At 37.8% G+C, this 26669-nt stretch overlaps 2 protein-coding genes across 11 annotated transcripts in view; one reads left to right on the top strand and one right to left on the bottom strand.

Annotated features, from left to right (window-relative positions):
* The window catches only part of nalcn (sodium leak channel, non-selective), a 70590-nt gene extending 52427 nt beyond the window's left edge, over positions 1 to 18163 (bottom strand). For 2 of the 6 annotated variants that reach the window (XM_026144024.1, XM_026144025.1), the window contains exons 1-11: positions 18010 to 18163; positions 12748 to 12859; positions 12486 to 12547; positions 11632 to 11772; positions 11348 to 11530; positions 8928 to 9011; positions 8665 to 8804; positions 8443 to 8568; positions 6696 to 6847; positions 5176 to 5318; positions 4804 to 4908 (exon numbers count right to left, since the gene is read on the bottom strand). In XM_026144024.1, the coding sequence (XP_025999809.1) occupies positions 4804 to 4908; positions 5176 to 5318; positions 6696 to 6847; positions 8443 to 8568; positions 8665 to 8804; positions 8928 to 9011; positions 11348 to 11530; positions 11632 to 11772; positions 12486 to 12527 (1116 nt within the window). In that variant the 5' untranslated portion in view covers positions 12528 to 12547; positions 12748 to 12859; positions 18010 to 18163. Of the gene's footprint in view, positions 1 to 4803; positions 4909 to 5175; positions 5319 to 6695; positions 6848 to 8442; positions 8569 to 8664; positions 8805 to 8927; positions 9012 to 9216; positions 9259 to 11347; positions 11531 to 11631; positions 11776 to 12485; positions 12548 to 12747; positions 12860 to 18009 lie in introns of those variants that run through there. The other 4 variants (XM_026144026.1, XM_026144028.1, XM_026144027.1 and 1 more) reach the window with 4 other exon arrangements.
* Positions 18164 to 21184: 3021 nt separating this feature from the next.
* itgbl1 (integrin, beta-like 1) overlaps positions 21185 to 26669 on the top strand; it is a 51208-nt gene continuing 45723 nt past the window's right edge. For 4 of the 5 annotated variants that reach the window (XR_003270023.1, XM_026145927.1, XM_026145928.1 and 1 more), the window contains exons 1-2: positions 21185 to 21458; positions 25030 to 25232. Coding sequence is in view for 4 of the 5 variants with exons in the window: in XM_026145927.1 (XP_026001712.1) it covers positions 21367 to 21458; positions 25030 to 25232 (295 nt within the window). In the remaining variant the exon portion in view is untranslated. Of the gene's footprint in view, positions 21459 to 25029; positions 25233 to 26669 lie in introns of those variants that run through there. The other variant, XM_026145930.1, reaches the window with a different exon arrangement.

Here is a 26669-nt window from a genome sequence, read left to right as displayed (position 1 = left end):
GTATTCTATTTTTATCTTATTGTATATTTATTTTATTTTATTCTACTGTATATAGTATTTTATTTTATTCTATTCTGTACAGTTGTGTACTGTATTTATTCTTATTGTATTCTAATTTTTGCCTCATAACTTTTGCACTGTCCACTTCCTGCTGTGACAAAACAAATTTCCCACGTGTGGGACTAATAAAGGTTATCTTATCTTATCTTAAAATTTGGCCTGGTGGTGGGGAAACTTTAGGTGATCATGTAGGAACAACAAATAACAGAGTCAAAAGTTGACTAAATTCCGTATTCACCCTCTGGTGACCAAAATGCTTATATGAAATACACATTTTGGTCTGGTCCAAAGCAGAGCACTGACCAACACAATGCCAACAATGTACTAACATGCAGCTAGAATTAAATTAAAAAACAAAACTGACTAATCTGAAAACAGGAGAACACTGCTTTTGAACTCCTCACGCCAGATGTGACTTAATCTGGAATATTAATGATTTATTTAGCAAATGAGCTGGTATAGTGTTTTTGGCCTGACTGTCCTTGAAATCATTCCATGCAGTAGGTGGTGGATTAAATCCTTTTGTATCATGAATTTTCTCTGAAGTGATGTGAGGAGTGTGGAGCAGGGAAATTATTTTACTGCTATTGTTAAATAATCATCATTATTACCATTGCATTAATAATATAATCTGTAGTTTAGGCCAGACGAGGCCATTTGAATTACTAGGTTATTCAAATTGATCATTGCTTTAACAATGTAACAGATAGCTTTAAGATGGCCTTAAGATGTTTATGATAATGTTAACTTTGTATTCCAGGTGCAGTTATAACTATTTTATACATAATGCATATCTGTGCTTATTTGAGTTGATGTTCAGGTTCATTAATGGTCTAAAGCTTCACCTAGTGAGAGTGTCTAGATGATCCATGCTGAGGGAAAACTAGAACATAGAAGGAATTGCAATACATGCTTACACAACAGTTCATTTTAATATCTTTTATATGTTCATATTCTTGTATTAAGCTTTTAGTAGGGGTTCTTGATTAAAACATTTATTTAGTAGATGACATATCCATAGTTTTAGTTCAGTTATTACATATCTGAGAGTGGCTTCTGTCTCTCTGTCTAGAGGTCAGGAGCTAGTCGCGAGGTGAAATAGGGTGCAATTGTGGTTAGCACACAGACACACACACACTCAGAGAATCATTTATAGGTGAAAGTTTAATTATGTTTTGCTGGGGTTGCAAAGAGCAGTTTGTAGCAGAACTGCTGCTGAGGTGTCAAGATGACAAGCGAGCATCCGGCAGTGACAGGATGCACCTGTTATGAAGATAGAAGACAATTGTTCTTTTAAACGGTGTCAAAAGTCATTGTGGTTTTGATTTGATCTATGTATAAAATGTATCTGTGACGTTGAAGGGGCGTCATTAAATTTAAGCCCTGACGGTATAAATATCTGTTTATGCTTTGATTAAGTTGAAGATCAATTGCTGTTTCTAGTGATCTTCCCACGTGTGAATTAAAAATCATTGTTTGACCAAGAGCTTCTGGACCAAGGGTGGTTTGTACTCTCCCTCCTCAATTTTGAACCTTAACAGGAGCATAAAACACAAACGTGTGGACTGATCTGCAGCTGCTGGCTTCTCACACATAAAACATTTTTAACATGCCTGCATCATTTGTCATCCTGTTCTGTGATTACATACCCACCATCCCACCTGCTGCACACTGTTTCAGCTTTGATATCTACTACATCATTTTAAAATCACATAGACTGATGTCAAATCCATAGCATTCCATTAGCTTTGTTTTGTTTTTATATCAGCAAAAACCATGCTGATATCAACATTGATATCAAAAATTGAAAGTTGATATTATTCTACTAAAGACAAACCAAGATAAAGTTACACTATATTTCAGCTTAACGTTCAGCACTTCATAACTGCTCATCAGAATATAGAATTTAAAGTCTGATCTAGTCAAACAAAGGCTGATTTATCCTTTTTTTCCATTTTTAATCAACACAGTTAAGCTTTCCATCCTAATCTCTAATAAAAGCTGCAATAATCGGGAGACAATATAACAAAGACAAGAAATAGGGAGTATAGAATGGGTAGTATCTCCCAGGGCCACCTTATACCAACCTTGCTCTCTCCAGGGAACCTTAAGACTGGATCATATTCTTTTCATCATCTGTGACTGACAGTTAAGTGTTACACCACAGCTAATTAGTTTTCCCCCCTCTAAGATAAAGACTGGGGCATGACGATGTGATTATGATTAATTTTGATAATGGCAAGAAAGGCTAATTGTTTTCAAGGTCACAGGAGTATGCCAGTGGCACTAGCCTGTTTTCCATTCATGAGTGAAGTAGCAGAGGTTTTACTTTCATGACATTACAAGAAGAATCGTTTTCAGGACTCAGTGGAAAAAACGTCTGCAGTTCAACGCTTGTCAGGTTGACATCATTCGGATTATTCATTTCAAATGTTTAAACTCTAAACCAAACACTGGCTTCATAGCTTTACCATCAACACAATTGCCAAATGCAAATTTGCACATGGATTCATAACATATTTGTTATATATTGTTGTACTGTATTCATTAGAGGTTGGCTACACACAATCCACAATAAGAAACCATTTATAGAATGAGCCTCAAATTATATTTTGTCACATAAATCACTTTTATATGTTCCTCAGTAGCTCTTGGGGCATTAACATCTGTGAATATTCCTGATAATTTCTCTCTCTCTTGTTTATGCCTATATAGTTTCAAAACTATTTGCAAATAGTGAAAGGAAAACTCCAGAAGCAAATATCAGACCAAAGAAACTCTTAAGTTCAGTCTTGCAATTTGCTTTCACATATCTAAGTTGTTTTTTAAAAAGTATTATTTAATTGTTGCTAAAGGACATTTGTTTTTTGTTATTCCTCTATTTAGCCTCTGGAGCTGTCAATTCCTTAGTGCTCCATAATGAATACATTAAATACAATACAAAGTAATGTATACAACTTTAGTTATTTTGCTATATAACATTATTTCTGTGGGTTATTGCATAGCAGTGGTGTTGTGATAAGAAGAAATGAGAGAAATTAATCAAAATCTATTATAGACGAACCCCCAAACTATATATATTTTTAAAGAGTTTAAAATATAATGTGGACAAACTGCAGACTCATAATACCTGAGAACCTAGCAGATCAACATTAGAATTATCAAAGGTTATGAAAAGCTTACATGCTGAAGTCTTTTTGAAGCTCCATCAGACAAAACTTAGTATTTTCAAGACTGTTTCCTGTATAACTAAAAGATCATGTTTATACTCAAAATGAAATTGGAGCTGCTCCCGAGAGCTTTCAGCTAAACATCATCTCAAGGGAAAATCTGCAGAGCAGGACAGACAAACTGTACCAATGGAGATGGCTGGAACATGTCTGTCGCATGCCACACAACTCGCCTCGTGCCAGCAGTGCGCTGGATACACCTGGTGGCAAACAAACCACGGTTGATCTAAAGACGCCTGGCACAGAAACGTCAAGAAAGCACTGTAAAGCAAAGGACTGACACCCTAAGGAGCTCCCTGACGTGCTGCAGACAAATTCAGGCAGAGATCCCTCGCTTCAAGTAGCAGATAGCACACAGACAGGATGCGTGAGATAGACACTGCAAAACAAAGCTGAACAAGGTAGTTAAGAAGATCCCCTTTCCAGCCATGCTGTTCAGCTTTTATGTTAAATCCCAAGGGTACAATCCTTCAGTATGCTCTGGAAAGGGACACCCAAGACATGCTGATGAGATTCCCAAACTCTCTTCCATTCATGTCAATACAGGAGAAATCTTCTTCCAAACTCTTTTCAAAAGTCTAGCTGCCTTTTTTGAGTTTTCGTGAGTGTGACCCCAGATATTCATGGCATAAAACAATTTCTTTTTTGGGACCTTGGTTTTGTTGGAATAACAGATCTACTCACACCAATCACTCTTGTCAGACTGGTATGATGCAGTATAAGGGCCTTGGAAAGAGCACACACACAACAACAGCCATATTTTATTTAATGTACGTATGTTGAATCACCATAACCATGACATTTGCTAGAAACAGCTGATGTGACCATTAGTGACTTCATTGAATACTGTGATCTGCGCATATCTCAAAAATGTTAAGTTGCAAGCTATACTCTATAAAGAGTAGAGAGGTAACAGATTTGCAACAGCATTTAGTGTTTAGCTGTACCATTGGATTTTTTCCCTGATAAAACAAACACAATCTGTGAAAATGCATAATCTTGGATGAGCCAAACGCCCACCGAGAACCTGCCCGACTTGATGCCACCAATTCGGACACAGCTTTCACTATGTCCCCTGAATGATTCAGTAAAGGCCCAACAAAAGCAAGAAACATTTCACACAGTCAACAACCAAGTTCATAGAGTAAACCTTTCCTGCTACTGAGAGCCAACTTGTCACATGGCCACATAAATGTCTTGTCTTTTTTTTAAATATTATTTTTATCTGAATATTTTTTGCATATGAGCCTACATACACTAAGGTCTATTAAGGAGTCATTTCTTTCGATTTCTGAAGGCATTTATGGATCACAATACACTGTGGAAAATCTATATAATGTCAAAATGTGTTTGTGTTCTAGTCATCTGAATTTGATGCACTTGATTACCAACGTGTACAGGTTTTAAAAAGATCAATTGTAGGCACCAATTCAACCAAGTCAAAATGTATGAGACATACAATTTGTCAGTTTTATGGCTCTATTCTTTTAGCTTGGTTCTGTAGCAGTTGTACCTGTGTTGTAGCAGTAGAGGTGGTACTGCTCCTTGACCCCCACATCTGCTGAAACTGGACTCGAATCTCAGCAAATGTCTCAATGATGACTGCAATGAAGACATTCTGTAAAAAGAAAAAAAAAAAAAGAGGACAACGATAGAGTAAGAGCGCTCAGGCTATTCAAAGTCAATGACCAAGTGCAAGCCCATTGCTTGATTTCCTTTCGCTGTCGTGACATTAATTCTCTCATTAGCCAGAGGACATTCTACTAAAAAGGGTAAATCATCATGTTTGTAGGTGAACTATTAGGTTATGTCAATTAACCTTTCGGTGTTCAACGATCTCCAGAAATTATCATGAAAAGTGCAGCAGAGAGAGCCAAGCTCTAACCTTGACAAGCCACGCCAAGAAGAAAATCAGAGTTATAAAGTAGAAGTAGGAGCGCCAGCGAGGGAAACTGTCAATGGCTCTGTACATGAGGAACACCCAGCCTTCCTGCGACGCAGCTTCATACACAGTGAAGATACTCGTGCCTGAGCAAAAACACACAAGAGTCAGAAAGAAGCAGTCAGATGAGAAGCTGATTTCTGAAGAAACAAATGTCAGCATCTGTCTTTCGCTTAACATGTCGATGTCTGTGAACCGCACACCAATCATTATGTTTCCCCCGAAGACTAAGCCATTTAAAAAGATAACAGTTTGAGTTTCTCTTTTTACCTATAATGAGTGTTTACTCTGACAGCTCACAGAGTCCTCATAGTTCTCTTTGTTATAATGACAAGACGGGAAATTCTGTTTGCCAGACTCAAACCCAATCAACTCATCTTTGATGCCTCTAATTAACATAAATTATGTCAGCAGGCCAAGGAAAAATTTAATCTTTGCTGTTTTTCTGATTAACATGCTCTTTGCAAAGGAACTGTCTGTTCTTTTAAGTCTTAGCCAAAGATGATTTTATGGAGAAACACTATTTCAAGTTATTGTAGTGTTTGAAAAAGTAGAGTGAACATTCTCTTTTTTTATTTTTCTGAGGTATATAATATTCTTCTCTGCACAAATTAATCAGTGTTAGATTGGAAACAAGTAGCTGACAACTGTCATCAAAGGTTGAGTTCCCCAGTTAAACTATTACCATTCAAACATACAAGGTGTATCAAAAAGAATCATCCGATTTTAAAGGGCTTTAATTACCCAGCCATTACGTGCGTTTCTCATGGAAAACTTAATATTCAGCCATGCATTTCAAAAATTATTGCAAGATTTTATGTGCATTGCCTTAAAAAAATATAGCCTTTTGAAATTGGATGATTCTTCTTAAAACACTCTGTATATTTCCTCTTGGTGAGAGTCAAGACTTTGTCATGTGACTAACTTATTCCTAACAAACAACTGAATAACATTTTGAATTGCTGAAATGAAATTTCAGCAAAATGGACTAGTGTACAGCATCATTTTTTTCATTTTATTTTTGGATTCAGCCGATCTGTAGGTTTATAACTTTCATTTCCACCAAACTATGTCTCATCCTTTCGTCCCTAGCAGATTACCCAGGCCCTATCTGATAACTAGCATGATTTTTGTTTTTACCTGGAGGGCTGATGTGTTTTCAAAGTGTATTTTTTAAATATTTTTTGAGCTATGTAGAATAGACAAAACAAGGTCATCTTTTCCACAGGTCTTGATCAAATATATGGAAGCCTTGAAGGTGAAATTTTCTAGTTAAATGTTTAGTAACATGTGCTGAAGTTACTCAGTATAGAATTATAATTTTCATTACAGTGTGTATTTTTTGGCCTCCGTAAGAAATTTAAGTTGTAAAATTGTATATATTGTTTAAACAAATAAAAATACACGATAATAAATATTTCTTTATCTGTGTACGTTTGAAGGAATCATTGTGTAGCGCATACCTAGTTCATTGAATCCACTATAACCGAGCTCCTGTCGGCTCAGACCCAGTTCTTTCAGGTCCATACATTTGAAGCCATAAGGACACTGGTAGCCTTCTCCATCAGGGGAGCAATGGGTGTCTGGGATGGTCAAGTTGTTCAATGACACATTGCTTACCAATAAAACAAATACAAAAAAAAATTACTAGCTCATATCAAAAATGGCAGTGCTTGCAAAAAAGAAAAATGCCTAATAAAAAAGAAAAACAAAGGTTAATGTGTGAATACAATTCCTCTCTTTGTCTTATTGCCACAGGTGTTACCAGGAACAGCTTGATTGGGCTAATGAAAATTAATGCTTTCAAATTGTCTGCACAGACATTCATCCAAATTGTTTATTAGAGGTAGAGAATCAGAGGGAATAATTTATTGCACTATCACAAAGGGCGATCAGAGGCATAGTGGTGAATCCCAATAAAGCCCATTATACCGAGCTGAATAATATCAATGTGTCTTATCTATGATATTCCCTTTCTTGATGACAGAGGAGCGATAAATGAAGCCTGAAAGAAGAGAGAAAATGTCCAGTGAAAAGCAAAAATATTACATTTTGTGAGTGTTATAAGAAATTATTTATGACTGGTTTTCGGCATCTGTAAATTGATAACACAAAAACATAATGATACCCCTTATTAAAGCATGCTTAAGGTCCTAAAATGCTAGTTTCATCAAACAATTCAAAGTATCTAATAAACTTAGATTTATCACAATGTGTAGTGATGAATAAATGTTATGTTATTTCAAAATAAAATGCATAATTTGTTAGAACCTTTTTTTTGTACTTTAGACTACTCATCAAACCTGGAAACAGTTGTACAGTTGTATATAAAACAGTTATAAAACCTCTACAGAAACAAAAAAGTAACACATATTCAAGTGTTATATCTCATTCAACATCATGATTCATGTCAGGAAGTTCAACAGTGCTGAGGTCATTTGTAGGAAACCTAACATCCATAAAAGGGGACTTTATTCTATTCATATAGTCAAAACCCTTTAATGTCCATATCAGAGAATGCCCCCTGCCATTGTTCCCACAGTTTTCATCAAATCCCATGTGTGTGAAAAGCTAGAGAGCTTGACTTTGTGCCAAGGGCATATGGCAAACAGAGATTAGACACTTCTGCCCACGTGTGACATTTTTCTAAAATTCCCCATTAGATACCCCAATATATATATATATGTATTGGATTTGGAGAAAAAGGAGCTCAGTAGTAAACAAATTAAATGCCCAACTGCCACACCACTTTTGGACTTATATAATACAGATGAATGACAAAGCTATACATGAATATCACAATGCCCTGGTACTATATTTCCTCTTACTAATGGCTAATATATTCTGTGTCCCTGGGGTGCTTAGGAACACATCAGGGAGGAAATGGAGAAGCATAATGCAAAGGCTGGACAATGCAGGAAAATTTTATTATTATAATTACCATTAACTCTGGCTGCAACCTGGGGGTTTAACCATTCCAGTCACTACCAAAACTTTTGTCTCCAAAAGCATTATTCTAATTAAAAGTTTTCTCCTTTGACACTTTGCACTCAGTGTTTATATGATCTTTAACAAAGACACTTAGCGTAGGTATCTTCTAATTTCTGGAGAGACGATAGTTTAGTCCAAAAAAAGTAAAAAAGTTTATATCGGACTTGATAATCCAAAAAAAGCATCCAATGTTACATTTATTTAATCATTCGTTCTTACCCGATTGTATCATTAGTAACGCAGTGATAGTTGAACGTTCCAAACATTTGAACCCCCAGAATTCCGTAGAGCAGGAGAAAAAACAGTAGGAATATTGACACACTCCAAATCTGTTCCCCGGATCGCCTGCAATGCAAAATAGTACAGAAAGAGATATCTATGAGATATATTTCACATGTACAAAGACCATATGTAATGGAAACGCTTACGACAGTATTTTACTTCAGAATGTTAGTGATGCGGGAGCGAGGAAGCTCAAAGCGAAAGTAGATCCTGAAGGCCCTTATCATGATAAGCGCGCGGGGGATTCTCAGCATTCCCCATGGAGACATCTGATCTACAAGCTCTGCTATTTCAAAGACCTAAAACAACAATAAATTGATTATTAATAATTTTAATACATACTAATGCATGGCATTATGACAAGCTGCACAAGCACCTGCAGAAAAGTGCAATATATTCAAAAACAAAAAGTTGCAAGACACCTGCAGAACCAGGGACACCCAGATGAAAAATACCATGAATCCATCAAACATACACCAGCGGTCCTTCACATAGGAGTTATCCCCCTGTACGGAGACAGAAACAAAGGAGCAACAGTTAAAAGACCAAAGCCTTAAAAAGCAGGAAATACTAACATAAGTTAATAAATGAGACAAATATAACCAGCATCATTCTTCAAGGCCATATTTTCTTTGAATATATTACATTACAATTACATTCTAGGTTGTTTCATGGATAATCTTTATGGAAAAATTCAAGCATTCCCCTCACCTTGGGAAAGTCTGCTGCAGAAAGCTTTTATTGTGATAGAAAATGTTTGTGTGAGTTCAAAGTAATGGCAATATTCAAGAAATACAGAACGTGAAAATATTGTCCCCATTTTGACAAACTAACCACAAATTTCAAACCTATTTTCAATCATTAAGCCCCTGAGGTGTGAACAAACTGAAATGCCAAGGGGGGCCAGCTAAATGGGTATACTTAATTACCGCTTCCAGACAGAGAGGGAGAGTCTGTTAGGAGCTCTTAGGGGTCTTGCACAGGAAGAAAGACTGCAAATACTAGGGTGTGTTCGGAAACACTTTACAGATAAGGACCATCTTTGATTAAACACACTGCTGACAAGAACAAAAGCATGCAATTACTTTACCACACTAAGAAGATCATGTACTTTGGGCAGTAATTTTCCACAGCTAGCTTAAAACTACATATCCACAGTACCATACTTTAAAACAGAAATTACTTAAGCCTAAGATGTCATATCTGCATCATTTATAAAAGTTTATTTCAGATCAGATAGGAAAATTGGAAAACACCATCCTGATTTCAAGACAAAGAATGGAATTCGGCTATCAATAATAACTAAAAGAAACACTACAAGTAAGAAGCAGAAATGTTTCTGTTCTGCTTGAAGTGCACATTTACGTCCAGAGCTAAAACATTTAAATAAAGATAAAGAAGTATCTGATTTTGCAGAAGAATCCCAAATGTAAGACTGTTAGTATTTTATGTAATTCTGGTAACAATATATGATTAGTCAGGTCAGTCAGATTTCTTTCGGTTCAGTGGCTGACTGACCTTTTTGTCGTCAACTTTCTGTTGTAATATATTTTTTATTGCTTGCATAAGGGAACATTTCTGCTAAAGCTGCTGAATCTGGTCTTCTGTGGAAAACAACTTCTTTAGTACCCCTGTAACTGGACTAGCAACAGAGTCTGCCTCTATTGTCTTCAGAAATATAAAGTTTGATGGTGCTGGAGCACAACCAAAACTATTGAAAGAGCATACAATGAGCTTCATCTCACTGCCTTTGAAATGAAGATGGGAACCAGATCTGCAACCGCTCACAGTCAGTGAGTGACTTTCGTGCATCGAGACGGTGATAAAATACCAGTAAGGAGTCAGTCTGCTATCAGTTGTGACTGAATGGGCTCAAGCATGCAAATCAACAAATACTCCAAATCTGTTGCTGTCTGTTGCAAATCTGTTGCCATCTACACAGAAATTCACATATACTTACATTTAGAGTCCATAAGGACCTCTTAGATTTGAAACAGAAATTCAAACATTCCTCCACAAATAGTGACTTAGTTGCTGCAGGATGGCAATTTAACTGCAAAAACTTTATTTTTTTTTTTTTACAGAAATATAACCAGAAAACAGCCAGTGGGCAACCAGATGAGTTGAGCCCCATACTGCAAAGAGACATGCTGACTCAGAATGATTGCAATGTGCTGGCAATATGTCTAATTTCGAAATTAGACAGCAATTGTTTACAAACCTTCACTAATCTGACTGAGAATGATTTAGGTCAGCGACTATTTGAAGACAGGTAGCCTCCCACATAAGAGGCCTCCCACCTCGCAACCGAAAGTGGTCACCCAGGGGGGTTGAAGGTGTTGCATGCTCAGCCTCTGCGAGACCAGTTGCTCACTGCAGCTACTCACAATCTGTTACCCAAAAGAATTCAGTGCAGTCACTGAGCAACCACTAGTCACAAGGAGGTCATCTTCATATTTTAGCTATAGTGTGACTGTATAACCATAATGTACATGGGACAGAAAGAGGGGCTAATCACATGTTATTATACCACATAACTTTCAACCACAGTTCACTGCAAACCTTCAAAAATATCACGATCACAGAGAAACAGATTGACAGATTTGAAAAATGTACAAATAAAGTCTCATTTGTTGTCACTCCAATCACTTGCATCAAAGTTGTGAATAGTTTTTAAAAAAAATAAAGAAATATTATTAGTCATAATTTATTTGGCAGTAACGGTCTGAGATTAAAACAAACAAACAAACAACACCTGCCATTTTTCTGGGGTTGCTAGTCATACTGCTACTGCTCACAGAATTTCACTGACACTCTCTCGTGGCCATGATGCAGCAGCTACCTTAATGATTCCTCTGATGTGCATCTTGGCGATCATCTCAGCAGTGTAGAGAAACATGAGCAGTGTGTCCAGCGTGAATGTCACATATTGCAGCGGAGGGTAATGCTCGAACGTCTTTGGGGTGTTCATGCACACAGAGATGACACTGATGATGGCACAGGCTCGCAGCAGAGAGTGCACCCACTGATGGAAGGAAACAACAAAGGAAATAATTCCAAAAATGAGCCTTAATATCTTTCTGTATTCTTAATGTTGTCCTTAGCCAGACACACGCGTACACTCACTGGTTTATTTATCCAGAAAATGTCAGCACTGTCCGCGAGGGTCTCATCTGGCCCAAAGTCAGTCATGGGCTGGGCCTCGACCCGTGAGCTCTGTTTCCTCTTCAGCATGCTGGGGCTTGCTGTGCTATACAAAGAGTGGATCTGACACAGGGAGGGAGGCAGACCACACAATGACCAAAGATAAACAAGGAACAGGGGAATACTCTGGCTGCATCCAAGTCTGGGCAGTGGCACTACAACTTTTTCAAAACTTTAATCATATCATTATAATATAAAAATTTATTTAAGACATACTTAAAAAAGTGCAGGTGCAAGGCACTTGGCCTGCCAACAATCACTATACCTCTTAAAAATGTACATAGTTAACCAATGCAGAAATCTAGTGTATTAAATAGTAGTAAATGAGACGTGTATCAGGAGTGGCTTCAGGGTGTTTTTACATGTAGCATCAAAATTTCCTGCAATGTCTAGTCCGAAGAGTAAACTTCCCTGACTTGAATTGCCAGAGCAGATTTTTGGTGATTAAAACTGAATGCGTTGCATTGTTGAATGGCCACCGTGATACACAACGCAGCACACATGGAACACAGAACAAGTGTATTACGTTGGAACAGCTCCAGTAACTTACCATTTGAAAAGATCACGCATGATCTTCCCTGTATCGAACACCAAAGTGCCAGTAAAATATGCTGTACATTGTCCGGGGGTGTGACCAAGTGTTACCTGTGCATGTCAGCATTTGTTTGTATCTTTGTGCGAATGTATGTATGCAGAAAAAAGAAAACTTTACAGGCCATTTTAACCTAAGAACACAAGAAAAAATGACACTCTGAATGGAGACAAAGCGCACATACCAAAGGGAAAAGTAAAGCTGAAATTGCTCCAGCACTGCACATAACATGCGATCAGGCATACCCTGTAAATAACACACAACAGTTAGTCAACATTATGGCTTATATGGTATACAGTACACTACCCACATCTACAGTACGCTCATAAAGACAGGAATGCCCACCACGTCTGACATCAAGGCATATATGCGACACACTCTGTGAGTGAGTGAGTGAGGTGTTGTGGAAAAAGAAGATGGGGTGGAAGAGGACCACGGGGACTCACTGTGAGGCTCCTCATTGGTGCGTTCATCCCCAGGTCACAAAGGGGTGGAGAAACCAACCAGAGAGACAGACTAGAGATGCAAAAAGGAGATTGTCCTAAAGGCCTTGAGGTCCTGCGGCAGCAATCAGTGAATGGTAGCAATCATAAGAGCAGTAAAAAGGGATAAGAAAACATTTTTATGTCATATTCGGCACATATTTTAAAAACACAATGTCAATTTTAGAGTAAGTCAGTTAAGCTGACTGAACAGAGATGAAAAGAAAAAGCATGTCTTGCACTTGTGTGTGTGTGTGTGCGCGCACACACATATGTGTGCATGTAAAACAGCTAACAGCATATGCAAATGCAACAACAGCTGCTGCCCCAATGACTTGATTACATTACATTTTGACTTGACCTTTGCTGGCTGACATATGATGCAAAAAATATGTAAACATACTTTGATGATTAAATAAAAATTGTAAAAAATCTCCTCTTTGAAACAGAACTCTAAGTTAGGATTGGAACGAAGGCAGAACAATGTAACGGTATCACATCCTTGTTTCCTTTTTATGCCCCCACCAAGAAAAGAAACTGTCCATCCATGCTACAAACCCCATGTAGTTAGAAGCAATTTCCCAGTGTAATTGCTACACTTAACATATGCAGATGGAGACGTGAGGAAGAGTGAAAACAAAATTACAGGGTCTAAGTGCTATTATGTGGGAGTATAGGTGGCATAGACTGCAATTACTTTCCCATTTGGAGAAAGGACATGTTCCTCACAGGAAAAAATGTGATCTCTGGGCACATTAATTGTAACTGTGAGTATTTGTTTGAGTATGCAAACTTTCTTTGTTGAACTTCTATTTTTGAGTGCATTTTGAGAGCAGCATCTTCTTTCAAGACACAAGAAATACTTTTGTAGATGTGGGCATGCAGGTCATTTGTTCAATTCTTTATCTCTTAACCATAACCTACAATGATACTCAGGTATTCATAGCTGCTCTAGCACAAATCCCCTGTATGGTTGCTTATGAAAAAGTTTTTTTTAAGTTAGTGCCACTTTTCATATAGTGTCTTTGATTTTTCTGAAAATCGACAGTGCCCCTTATAATCCCGTGTGCCTTATGTATGAATTCTGGTTGTGTTTACTGACCTCGAAACGATTTTATGTGCTACACGGTGCTGGAAAATGTTTCAGTCTAACTTTGCCAAGCTACAAACCCGCACAGCTTGATGGGCATTATGGCTATCGTAGGGAGGAGCCTCGTGGAGTGATACGTACTGTGCTTCCACATAATATTACCGTATTGTGTGTGTATAACCTCTTTTTAAGTTTTGTGGATATTATACATGGTTACGCTGAGGATATGTCAGCCAATTTCCACTGGGAATGCCTTTTGGTTAAACTGTCAGCAAGGAATTTGCATTTGCACTGTTAAATCTTTATATAAATTTAATGCATATAAAAAACAGCTGCTTGTTTAAGTGAAAATACGTTGATTTTTTATTATTTTTTTGGCACGAATAAAGTTGTGGAGTTGTAAAGTATTTTGTCTAGTGTCAATTATATCGTCAGTTATATCGTTATCGCAAATTTTCAAATGTATATCGTGATAAATATTTTTGGTCATATCGCCCTGCTCTAATCCAGACATGATTGAAGTACAGACTTTCAGCTTTAATTCAAGATGTTTAGCAAAATAAATGCCTTAACTGTTCAGGAATTACAGACCTTTTTATACATACAATAACCCCACATTGTCAGAAGCTCTAAAGTAACTGGACAATTGACTGACAAACAGTTTCACGACCAGTTGAGGCCCATCCCCTTGTTATTCTCTGAAAAAATACTACTACAACATGAGGTCCAAAGACTTGTTGATATAAGTTAAAGAGGCAGTCATTAAACTGAAAAAGCCAAACGAACCTATCGGAGAGCTATGCGGTAAACACATAACAAATGGTCAAATCAAAAAAGTGGTAGGATTTCCATGGTTAAGAACAAGCCCTTCACAACATGAAGCAAAGTCACGGACACTCTTGAGGAGGTCATTATCAAAGTCTGCACTAGGGCCAAATAGCCTTATAACTGTATTACGATAGTTCAAGAAAATTTGCAATCACAATATTTCTGATGATACAGGAAAAAAAAATGCAGAACAGTGTTTTATTGGCACTTGCAGCTTGGAGGAAGCTGAATTTATAAGTGTAAGTAAATGAAGGCCATTTCCCATCCTTGTTTTCAAATGAGCCACTGTTATTTTTTTCCACCCTTCCTAATATGAAGTGTCAATTTTATGGAACAAGGTGTGAGCAGCAGAAGCATGATAGTGCAATAGTGACACACCATAAGTCAAATGTAAGCACAGAAGTATATTAGGCAGTGTTTTTCCCAGAAATTGTAAGTAAAAAAAATCACTGCTTATGACTTTAGTTTAACAATAACTAAAGTAAGCCACCTAACTCTTCAGTAGCTGCACAATATTGTCACACAAAACTAAAAAATATTTTCTGCCTGGGTTGTTGTAGTTTGCCATGGATCTTGAAAAGCCATGCTTTTCCACGGTTTCTGAGTTCCATCCCGTTTGCTCTTCCTGTCATATGAAGCGCAGCTAGCTAATTTTTGCAGCAATGACACGTAGAGTTTCTTGTTTATATTGGGTCGCACATCACCAGCTATTAGTACCTTCTTCTTTGTTGCCTAGTTGTAATCAATCGTGCGTTTTCGCCTTAAGCCTTGTCTGGAACAATTTTCTTGCATATTTTGCAAAGCAATGTGGTTTTTTTTGGAGGTTGCTGAAGTAGCTCCATATTTACATACTAAATCATTACCAGAGGTTGACACTTGGCTCTTGCTCTCAGACATGCCTGGCTCTGTCTCGTTGTTGTGCACACTAGGGAATGTAAATGCAGTGATATCACTATATAGCATTTTTATGTTCTGTAAAAAATTATACCGGTATTATTGATGACAAGACAACATAGACTACAATCAAGAGACACCTTCATTGAAGTAAAAATAAAGTGGGACTGGGCCACTAGTGTTTATTGATATTGTGACTGCTGACAGCAGTAGTAGGGTGAATTGTGAAGTGTACAGGGCTTTACTCTGAGCTCAGATTCACAGGGTTGAGCTTTTTAACCACCTCTAGTTAAAAAGCTCAACTTATCCATTTAAGCTTCCCATTGCAAATGGATAAAAGCATACTGCAGAAAGCAAACTATGAGTGTCACAAGGGAAAGAACTGGGATATTCATTAATTACCAAGTCAGTTACCTGTGTTCAGTCCTACAGAGCATATTTTTCACTTACTGATTGACAAAACTAAACGTAGAGAGACCTACAAACAAGCAGCAAATGAAAGCAGCTGCAGCAGCCTTAGTAGAGCATCTTAACAGAGGGAATGCAGCAGTTGGTGTTGTCCATGGATTCTAGATTTCAGACATTCATTAACTGAACAGGATTTTCATCCAAGTATTAAAAATAGCCCTGATATTTAAAATGATGTTAGTTTGTCCAATTAATTTTGGGCCTCTCAAATAGGGGCGTTTGTTTAAAACTGGCTGTAGTTCCCTAATGCTGTACTTTTGTGAAGTACCTCTTGAATTAAAGCTGAAAGTCACCTCAATCAAATCTTGATTATTGATTTTAAATCCACTTGGTGTAAAGAGGCAAAATTTAAAAAAAAAAATGTGTTACTATACAAAAAATATACAGACCTAACTGTATACCAAATGCATAAAATGAGCTAAAAGGCAGACTTTAAAAATACATTTTATGAAGGAGTTTAACAGTATTTAAACCTTTCATTTACTCACTGCATCAGTTTGTATTTTTTTTTCTATTTCACAAAGCTCCCACAAGGGCAGCGATTACAGCCTTGATTAAGTTAAATTAATGCTATACCTTCAAATGAATTCCCCAAACAGTTCCAAGCTAAGATTCTCACTACTTTGTCTTGCATACAAAGCCAAAGTGATCAGAAAAGCAAATTCAAAGGAATGCTCACAATTTAGGTCAAACCTTCACAACTATTCAGTGGTAGGCCAGTAGTGTGGGTATATTTAAAATGAGACTGACAAAAGCTCAAAGTGGCGACAATGAAAAGTAAAGTGGTAAGCCATTACAGTAAAAACAAAGACCTAAAAGACACTCCAGTGCTTGACACATATGAAACAGCTGGCTCTGCAGGATGATAAATGTGTAACTACTAATATGAGTGACCCACTTCACATTTCAAACTCGCATTCATCTTTTTCAGAAATAGTGTATGCTGATACAGACGTTAAATATTGTGATTTTTGATGTCAACATTAAAAAAAAAAAAAAATCGCATAGCACTTAGTATGTCACCTAATGACTGATTGTATTCAAATGCATTCCAAAGGGCTGCACAGATTAGCATCAGTAGCAGCCAAAAGTTGTGTGACGTTGGGCTTTTTTGCAAATAAACTGACATTTTCCAATTTCAGTAGCTGGTGTTTATCTGCTTTGCCAGATCAAATCAATGGATAGATGTTGCAAGATAGTGCCGTGAAAACTGAACATTTACAGGGATTACAGGGATTACAGCAAAATGAAAATGAACAAATTTATATTGGCCCAGTTGTTTAAACGAGTGGATCCCCAGGATGCCAATGTTCATATAATGTTTGTAGCATTTCTCCTTCGTTTTAAGGTTTCTTCTTGAAAACATAACTGCACAAACTGTGATGAGGTGCTTATATAACCTTGAAAATGTTCTAATTAATCGATGTAAGAGAACGAACACCTGGATCAGGTTTCCTGATTGGGAACCACGAGGGGCTCACGAGCAACTGTGAAATCCTAAAACCATTTCAGGAAAGCCACTGACAGGCTGCAGCATATGACCGATCCCATGTAAAATGGTTGTCAAACCGCTGGATATCCATACTATGACTGAAAGCTGAATGAATGACGTCGGAAGAGCAAAGGTTACTATGGAAACGAATATGAGCAGCTGCTATAGGTGCAAAAACAAGCTAAATACAACAATATACATGAATATGTTCAAGCATAGGGCCTACATGAAGCTATATAATACGTAACAACCTGACCACGTGACAGTGTAGCAAATACACTGCAATGTTTGACGAGGGCCTACTCCGGAGGATGAGATTTTCCTCACTTCCTGGAGGACCAGTAAGCTAGCGCGCGGCTGCACCTAGCCTCAGACGCATCCTAAAAACGCAACTGCTGAAAGTGACTGGCGACGGGTGGAGAAGCAGAGAAAAGAAACACGTTGAATCACTTACGAGAGGAGGGTTTCTTTTATCTGCCGCGTCCAGCGTTGTCCATGACATCAGCTGTTTTCCGGCTGTGTTGGGATCGTATGGAGAACGCGGGAGCGCGCAGGTAGCAATCACATCAACAGCACTAGTGCGTGCTGCGGAGGCGCGCAGCCGTTTCCGTGGTAACAGTTTAAGATCGCCATGCTGCTCTATCACATCACACAAGTATATTTATTTGCATTAATGGTAATCGCTTGATACGCAGTTAATTTGAACAGACTATATTATTATTATTACTATTATTATTATTGTTGTTGTGAATAGTTGGCAAAGCTTGTCTATGAGAGATTTGCTCAAAGACGGTAAAAAATGCAGCGACAGTTGTCTGAAGATAGGTCTGTCCTAACAATTAATTAAATTTAATGTGCATTTTACATTTAACAATGGATAACTATCACAATGTACATTTCAAATTCCTTTAATTTTAAATATGATTATATTGTCTATTCTGTAAAATAGTCAGATGTCTATTCTTATTAATGTACAGAATTCACCTGCTTGCTGCTACTACTGCACATTCACCCAATGTATATACTATATATGTAATGTTCTTCCTCCTGAAAGAATACAACCATTGGATATGTATTAAATCACAACTGTGCTCTTCATGTTATAGAAAGTAAAAGACAAAAGTGGAAAACTTGGATTTCTTACTAAATTTCTGTAATATATCAAGTGACCTGCCTTCACCTGATTTGATATTGCATGGGTGGGTATTGTCCAAACGTGGGTGTAGTTTCAGTCGTAGTAAATTCAGTAACTGAGGTGCAAATTGGTTTTAACCAAAATATCTTTTTGCCATTTAGTTGCTTGAAATCACCCAGGGGTGCTGCAGTATCTTGTAGAACCGGTTGATTATTTGCCATTGATGTGCATTGTTGTTAAATATAATCTTCTGAATTGCTCTAGTAGGGAAATTTAGCCTGCTAATCACTTCATTCTATTTCAGTATTTTAATGAGCCATGATAGTGTGATATTGACCTGAACCCCATCTGAGCAACCAATATATGTATCATGCGCTACATTTTGTTTTGGCATTGTATGAGCCATATTTAGTGGGGCATCTGGATTACATGCAGAGATTCAGGTGTCTTGTTGAGCCACTTAAAACTGACCTATGACTCATTCAAAGGATAAACCAGTGTTGTGTCTACGCATAATTTAACAGCATAACAGACAAATAACCCATAAAATGGGTTATTTGTATTTTTAGGCACTTTTTATTAGCAACCTGTCATAAAACACATAAGTCATTCCAATTTATTTAGTCAAATCTGCTAAAAATGTCAACGATAACAGTTCAACAGGCATAATATAGCATTTTTGCACAAACAAGACGAATTCCAAAGAGCTGTTAGCCCAACATGTCAGTCCTAAAAACTATGTGCAGTAGTTCAACAGTATCTTAAGTGATATCCTTAAGAAATGGGGAAAAAATCCAGCAAAGACACAAGACATGAGAAATCCATCTGACTCTTGAGTTGACCCATCTACTCTTTATTGATGAAATGGTCTCTGTGGAAGGACTGAAAATAATTAGCAACAGGTCTTATGGAGGGATGAATTCAAATTAAAAAGTTTGGATCAAAATTGTTGTCAATATGTATGACGGAGGTTCAACAGTGTAAATCTGTAAAACACAGTGGTTTTATTATGGTTTGTGAGTGCATTTGCTGTGAGTCAGTGGTGTCAACATTGAACTGAATTATGAATGCAGAAAACTGTGGTCAGATTTTTATCCACCATACAGTATCATCTGGAAAGAGTCTGATTGACAAGGGCTTTATTTTTCAGTATGGCAATGATCACAAACTCCATGCCAATGTAGCAAAAGCATACCTGGATAGAAAAAACACACTATGGAACACTATGAGTATGGATTAGCCTCCCCAGAGTCTGAAACTCAACATTATTGAAGCAGTGTGGGATCATCTTGACAGAAAACAGAACAAAAGGAAAAGGCAGCCAACATCCACAGGAGAGCTTCAAGAAGCCTGGAGAACTATTCCTGAAGACTATTACAAGAAAACTTGTCTAAGAAAGTTCAGGCTATGTTGAAGAATAAAGATAGTCATACCAAATATTGACTTTGCAGCTCGTTAGAACTGTATAAATTCTGTTTGTGCTTTATGTACTGTATTTCCATTTGTGTTTACATATGTTTCAATAAATCACTGCACCTATATCCAGTGTTCCTCATGGGAGGTGGCTCAAAACTGTTATGCAGTACCCTAAGTACTTCTCTGTTATGCTACTTTCTGTTTCTATTCTACTGTTATTTTGTACAAAACATTGAATATCGTGCACTATACCATTTATTTAAAGCCTTAATTCCCTGTTATTTTGGAGGTAAATAACATTATTATAGATAAAGCTACCACGCAATAAAAAAATTGGAACCATGCTAACAATTCACCATATACTGAAATATACCTGTTTTGCCAGAGCAGAGGTTTGCTTTGCTTTCAAATAATTATTCTTATCATCATTATTTAATATTATCCCTGCTAAGTCAACTCACTATAGCCATGATTTACTCTTATTTCTTGTATTTGTGCAAACATCAGAAATGTGGCTCACACTTAGTTAGTCAATATTCAACCCGCTGCTCCTTTTCTCCTCCACTTCCTTCAACCTAAAGGACCATGATGCTAGAGGACAAGCTGTGCAGCTACTGACAAAGATCACAGCATTTTGTGTGTGTTCATATATATGTGTTTTTGTGTTTGCCACAAAAGACTTATTGGTTTTGTGAACTACTGATTTGAATTCATAATGTGGGAATAAGAGCAAGACATTCATCTTCAAGCAGTTTCTCTGAACAATTCCTCGGCTTCTTTTATGACAAATGGATACACTCTAAATGTTGGGGCGGGGGCTTGCCTCTTTGACTCTGGATCTTATTTATTATTAAAACACCAGAAGAAAACTTAGAAATAAAAACACTGCAACGTAGAGAGATCATCTGGAAAAGGAAAGGGGAAAGATTGAAACCAAAAAAAAAAGTTAGAGAAGCCGTCTGCTTCTAATTACTTCTCAAACTGGTGACTTAGCTTTTCATCTTGGCAGGTTTCCCTACTTTAGCTCCTGCCCAGGACTGTGTCTGAGAGTCAAGACTAATCAAAGGCACTTGTATGTGGAGGACTGTTGGCCTCTGAAGGAACCGAGCCAGTTCAGGCCAGCCTGCTGCGTTTTCTCTCCTTTACTCCTTTTCTTTTCTTTTCCCTCTCCCTCTCCCTTCTCTTCCTGTCTGTTTCAGGAGTGAAGGATTGGGGCATTCCTTCAAGCCACTTTACTTCAGCTTTCTGTGGGATTTAAACATGCACACTGAGGTTTTGGTACAGTCCATGTTACTGCCGTTCTTTCTGATCCTTCTCTCTTTCATTGAGGACTCTTTGTTGCAGTCGGTGAGGTGAGTTTCCACACAGCTTTGGGTTTTTTTTTGTTGTTTTTCTTGTTTATTTTAGGATAGTTTGGAGAGCAAGAAGGAAAAGGGAGGTGCAGACTTGCTGACAAAGGCGACACTTATAGAGTGCAATGTGGGAAAGTTTAGGAAAGTCTATTCCTATAGTTTACTCTTATAGTTTTATTCTTTCCTGTGCAGTTTTCTTTATGCCACTTTACTTGCCATCATAATGCTGCGTGTGTCTCGGATTCTGTCGTCTAACATTGGATGCAAACTTTTTTTCTGTTTTGTTTTACTTTCTTTTGCACAGTTCAGCTTTACATTCTTTTGCAGTTGAGCTTATTGTGAGGGAAAAAAAATCTCCAGTTTAAAAGGATTTGCTGTGGGATCAGTTTATAGCAACAAGCAAAATCAAAATAATGAGGAAAAGCCAGAAACAGAAAAGGGTAATTGCAATGAATATTATTTTGTATCAGAGCTTTTACTTGTTTTTGCCGAAAGAACGAACATTCAAGTTTAAACCTCAAATACAAACTGTAAATGGAAACAAAAGTACATCAAGTCAGTCACTGAAACTGGATACAGTAACGAATATAAGACTCATTTCTGTTTACTTTGCTACTCTAAAGTCGAGCCCTGGTTAGCAGAACTGTAAATATTTAACGATGACATAAAGTTGTGGGTGTTTACTCTTTAGCAGGTGCACCGTGCCTCTGTAGTGATTACATTGCATATGTAGTGTACAGGGGATATTTATTGAACAGCTGCAGCTAACCCACACATGCATTACAGAAAGTAACAGCTACTGGGAATCTAGGTAGTTGCAATATTTTCTTCAGTTTTTCCAATGTACATTTGAATAATTTGTGTTTTATTTGTTTGCCAGTTATGTCATCATATTGACCTAGCAGTGTTAAAAAAAGTGTAAAAATGCTAAGCAACAAAGTTATAACCTCAATTCTGTAAGCACAGCCAAGGAGTGCTATGCAATATCCATATTATGCTCAGCCCACACAATATCCTTAGAGCACATGGATTAAGGTTGTAGAGCTCCACCTGTAGTCATAAAACTATGGTAACGCTATATCAGCTTTATTTTTTAATCGGCACCTTTCTCTCTAAAAGGCCTTTAAGAGGAGCCCCTGTGGAACAACAAGTCACATGATGCCCATGGGGCTCATAGGCTTTTTTTTCCCATACTCAATGATGCAAAAAATGTTTCCTAATATGACTCAAATGTAATAAAACTAAGCCATGGGACTGAAAACACATCTTTGAAGATAGTCTAGAAATGGGAAATGGACTGAGTACTCACTTCTCAGATATTTTGTGCTATTATTGAAAGCTTTAAAAGTTTAAAAAGCTAAACAGTGTAGTGCAATGTACTACCAACCTTTTTAAAAAAACAAAACAAAAATATGAATCAGCTGCTGCTGCTTAGAGAGAAGCTACATCTCATGAATTATCTATGGCGGTCGTGGCTCAAGAGTTGGGAGGTCGCCTTGTAATCGGAAGGTTGCCAGTTCAAGCCCCGTTGTGTCCTTGGGCACTTCTACTTCACTTCAACTTCACCCGTTGCCTACTGGTGGTGGTCAGAGGGCCCGGTGGTGCCAGTGTCCTCGCCTCTGTCAGTGCGCCCAGGGTGGCTGTGGCTACAGTGTAGCATGCCATCACGAGGGTGGATGACTGGATGTGTAAAGCACTTTGGGGTCCTTAGTAACTAGTAAAAAATTTTGAAATTTCTTGGTATGCTGAAGCATTAAGCATTCCTTTCACTGGAATTAAGGAGCTGAGCCCAACTTCTGAAAAACACTCCAACACCATAATCCCCCCCCCCCCCCCCCCCCCCACCAAACTTCACCCTTGGCTTAGTGCAGTTAGACAAGTACAGTTCTCCTGGCAACTGCCAAACCCAGAATCATCCAGTGGATTGCCAGATGGAGAAGTGTGAGTCGTCACTCTAGAAAACACGGTTGTAGAGTCCAGTTGTGGCGTGCTTTCCACCACTAGTTTGGGCACTTTGCATTGTGCTTGGTGATGTAAGGCTTGGATGCAGCTGCTCAGCCATGGAAACCTTGGCATCCCCTGATAGTGCACTGTGAGTTTACATGGCCTACTGCTTTGTGGGTGAATAGCTGTCGCTTCCACTTTGTTATAATACCACTAACTGTGGAATATTTAGTAGTGGGGAAATTTCACAACTCAACTAGTTGCACAGATGGCATCCTATCACAGTACCACTCTGAAATTCACTGAGCTCCTGAGAGTGACGCATTCTTTCACAAATGTTTGTAGAAGCAATTCTCATACTTAGGTACTTGATTTTATACACCTGTGGCCATGAAAGTGATTGAAACACCAAAATTCAATGATGTGGATGGGTGAGTGAATACTTTTGGCAAGGTTTTGGTGCTCAGAGCAATTTGCCCAATTTCTTTGAAGAAGTGATAAGAAGTGATGGCCAGTCCAATGTCTTTCTTCAGTCAGTTAATTAAAACTGTACATTTTGCAGTTTTTATTTTCTTGGATAGCCAAGAAAGTTACTACTGTCCCCTGGAGACATAGTAACAAGGAGAAAAAAACAGTTAAACAAAACCCAAGTTAAAACCAAGGAAAGTCCAAAATTCTAATGTGGAGCAAGTTAGACTCTCTTCACCAAGCATTAATTTTATGAATTGGAATGTTATTTTACTATTTTGTGGAATTCTGGTTGTATTCTTGGGAGGTACTCTACAGAACAAAAGCCAGGCATTAACCAGATCTATCACTGATCAGCTGAACTGGACAGAGTAACACAATCCAAAAAGGTCATTTGAATGTCATGCTGCCGTAAAATAAATAAAAAAATGAATAAATGTAATCAGATACATTTCAGTTCATTGCATCGTGTGGCTGAGCTCTGTGATCAGGCTTAAAAGGGCCATTACTGATTAAAGTCTGTGTGAAATGGGGCTTGTATAACCTCCCTGTGACACTCAGGACAATCACATTCTGTATTTAATTTTAATAGGAGGGTCAAGAACACTTGAGCTGTTGATTTTTGGAAATGTGTTCAGTTTTCAAATGCGGACATCTGGCCAATATCAAGAGAGGGCAGGGATTTAAAAAAGAATGCCAGACGGCATCCAAATGAAACAAATCTCACTCAGAAACGCTTTAGGGTAAAACTCAGAAAACAGCTCCTAGAGTGTGTTAAATGAAAAGTGCATTTGTGTCTGTACGATTGGGTTTATTTGAATTTATTAGCTGTGCATGTGGTCATGTGTGTGTTTCCAAGGCGTTTGTTATTACTTGATAAAGACTCAAATATATGGGCTGTGTGTTACATTCTTCCCACTTTTGTTTTCTTAGACTTCTTTCTTCCAAGCCATTGCATCGAAAGCTACATGTGTTAAGTCCTACCGCACATACCAAATATCTTGAATAGGTCTCTTTATATGTTTAAAGAGAGATGCTGATGCATGACTGAGGAAATATGTCTTTTCGATTTGGATTTGCAACAAAAACAGGTGTGAACACACTTAAACTTTAACCTCATAATAAAAGTTGTGGAAAATCTGATCTTTCTTTTTCCCAGCCAGGTGGGTGGTGTTTGCAAGCTGTCCACAGAGTCATCCTTGCGCCGCTGCCGGACGCCTGATGGTAAGATCTGCAGCGGAAGGGGAAAATGTAACTGCGGCATTTGCATCTGTGAGGCCATAGAACCAGGGAAGTTCTTCGGTCCGCGCTGCGAGTGCCACGACTGGGTCTGTGCTACATATAATGGGAAAACCTGCAACGGTGCGTATGATCCTGTCCTCATTCCTAAGGTCTCAAATGTTGCTATTTTGCCAAAACTACTGGCATCTCAGAGACAGGCACAGGCACAGCATCTCTTTTGGCACATGTTTCAGTGCACTATTTGATACAGCAATAGTGAAACTTGACTCAGTTACTTGTCACTATTAGACACTTAGATGGGAAGATTTGGAGTCACATTTTAATGCACACTACATTTACTGATACCTAACACAGTTATATGGGTTTCTATAACAGTAAAAAGTCTGTTGTTTTTTTTTCTTCACATGATCTGAATTCTAGGGACATGCTGCACATATTTTACCTCTTAGATATGGTTGTTAGTGATGGTTCAGTAAGCGATGCAACAGAACTCTTCACTCCTCCTTACATCAGAGGAGTTTGGCAAATAAACTGTGCACCTGAAGTGCAGTGTTTGCTCCAGCCAGGTGCAGGAAGAATGGAAACCGTAATCATCAAAATGTCTTTCATATTATTTTTTTGGCTTTAATAGGCATTAATATTCATTTGATATGAATTTTGTAATTCAGACTTGGAATGTTTTAGGGTATTTTTGTTTCACCTGTATTTCAGAGTCAGAAGGGTGCAATATTGTGTAATTGACAGCCCACATTGTCTTGGCAGTACTTCAAAGGGTTTCACTGGTAATAGGCAGCTGGTTGGTTCTCAAATGTTACCAAGGCATTAGCTTTTGTTGGAAGGAACGGCTTTGAACTTACCCTGCTGCTTGAAATTTTATAAGTTCACAGAAAGAACACTTAGAGTGCACCTGTACTCAAGAGCAAGTTAAATCATGGTTGGTGAATAGTTTAAGACATAAAGGTGTAGATATATCAGAAAATATAAAACTGCTATGATTTTACACAGTTGCGTGTTTATTAGCTAAATGTAACTAAAACCGATGCAGTCTGATGTAACATACTATAACAGTGACCAGTGTTACTATTTTTTTGTAACTTTGTGACTAGTTGATGGTCATCTTTCACTAATACAGGCAACAACAACTGTGAATTAAATATATGTAATAATAGATTATATCCTATTTGGGGCATTGTTTTGGATTCATTGGCTGGAACAGTGTTTTGTTTCATTCTAACTGCTCAGAGCAGTTGTTTTGTAGTAGACCCATGTTGTGCTTAAAGTTTGTTGTGCTCTGTCCAAATGTATTACGTTAGGTTTATAACATCTAGCTGATTTGATTCTCAAAATGTTAAACTATATCACAGGGCTATTGTAGTGGCCTACATTAGCTGTGAACAAACTTACAAAATAAACAGGCAAACATTTTAGACAATATGTTCATGTAAACTCAATTTGCAATCTGTTACCAAGGCTTAATATGAATTTATCATATGTGGTACTTTGGAGGGTATGAGAAATGCTGGCTCCTCAATGGCAATGGAGGGAAAAACAGTTCTC

This window comes from Astatotilapia calliptera, chromosome 16 (assembly GCF_900246225.1).
Source record: "Astatotilapia calliptera chromosome 16, fAstCal1.2, whole genome shotgun sequence".
Taxonomy (NCBI): domain Eukaryota; kingdom Metazoa; phylum Chordata; class Actinopteri; order Cichliformes; family Cichlidae; genus Astatotilapia; species Astatotilapia calliptera.
The sequence above is the reverse complement of the archived record's forward strand: the minus strand, read 5'-3'. Positions and strand labels throughout refer to the sequence as shown.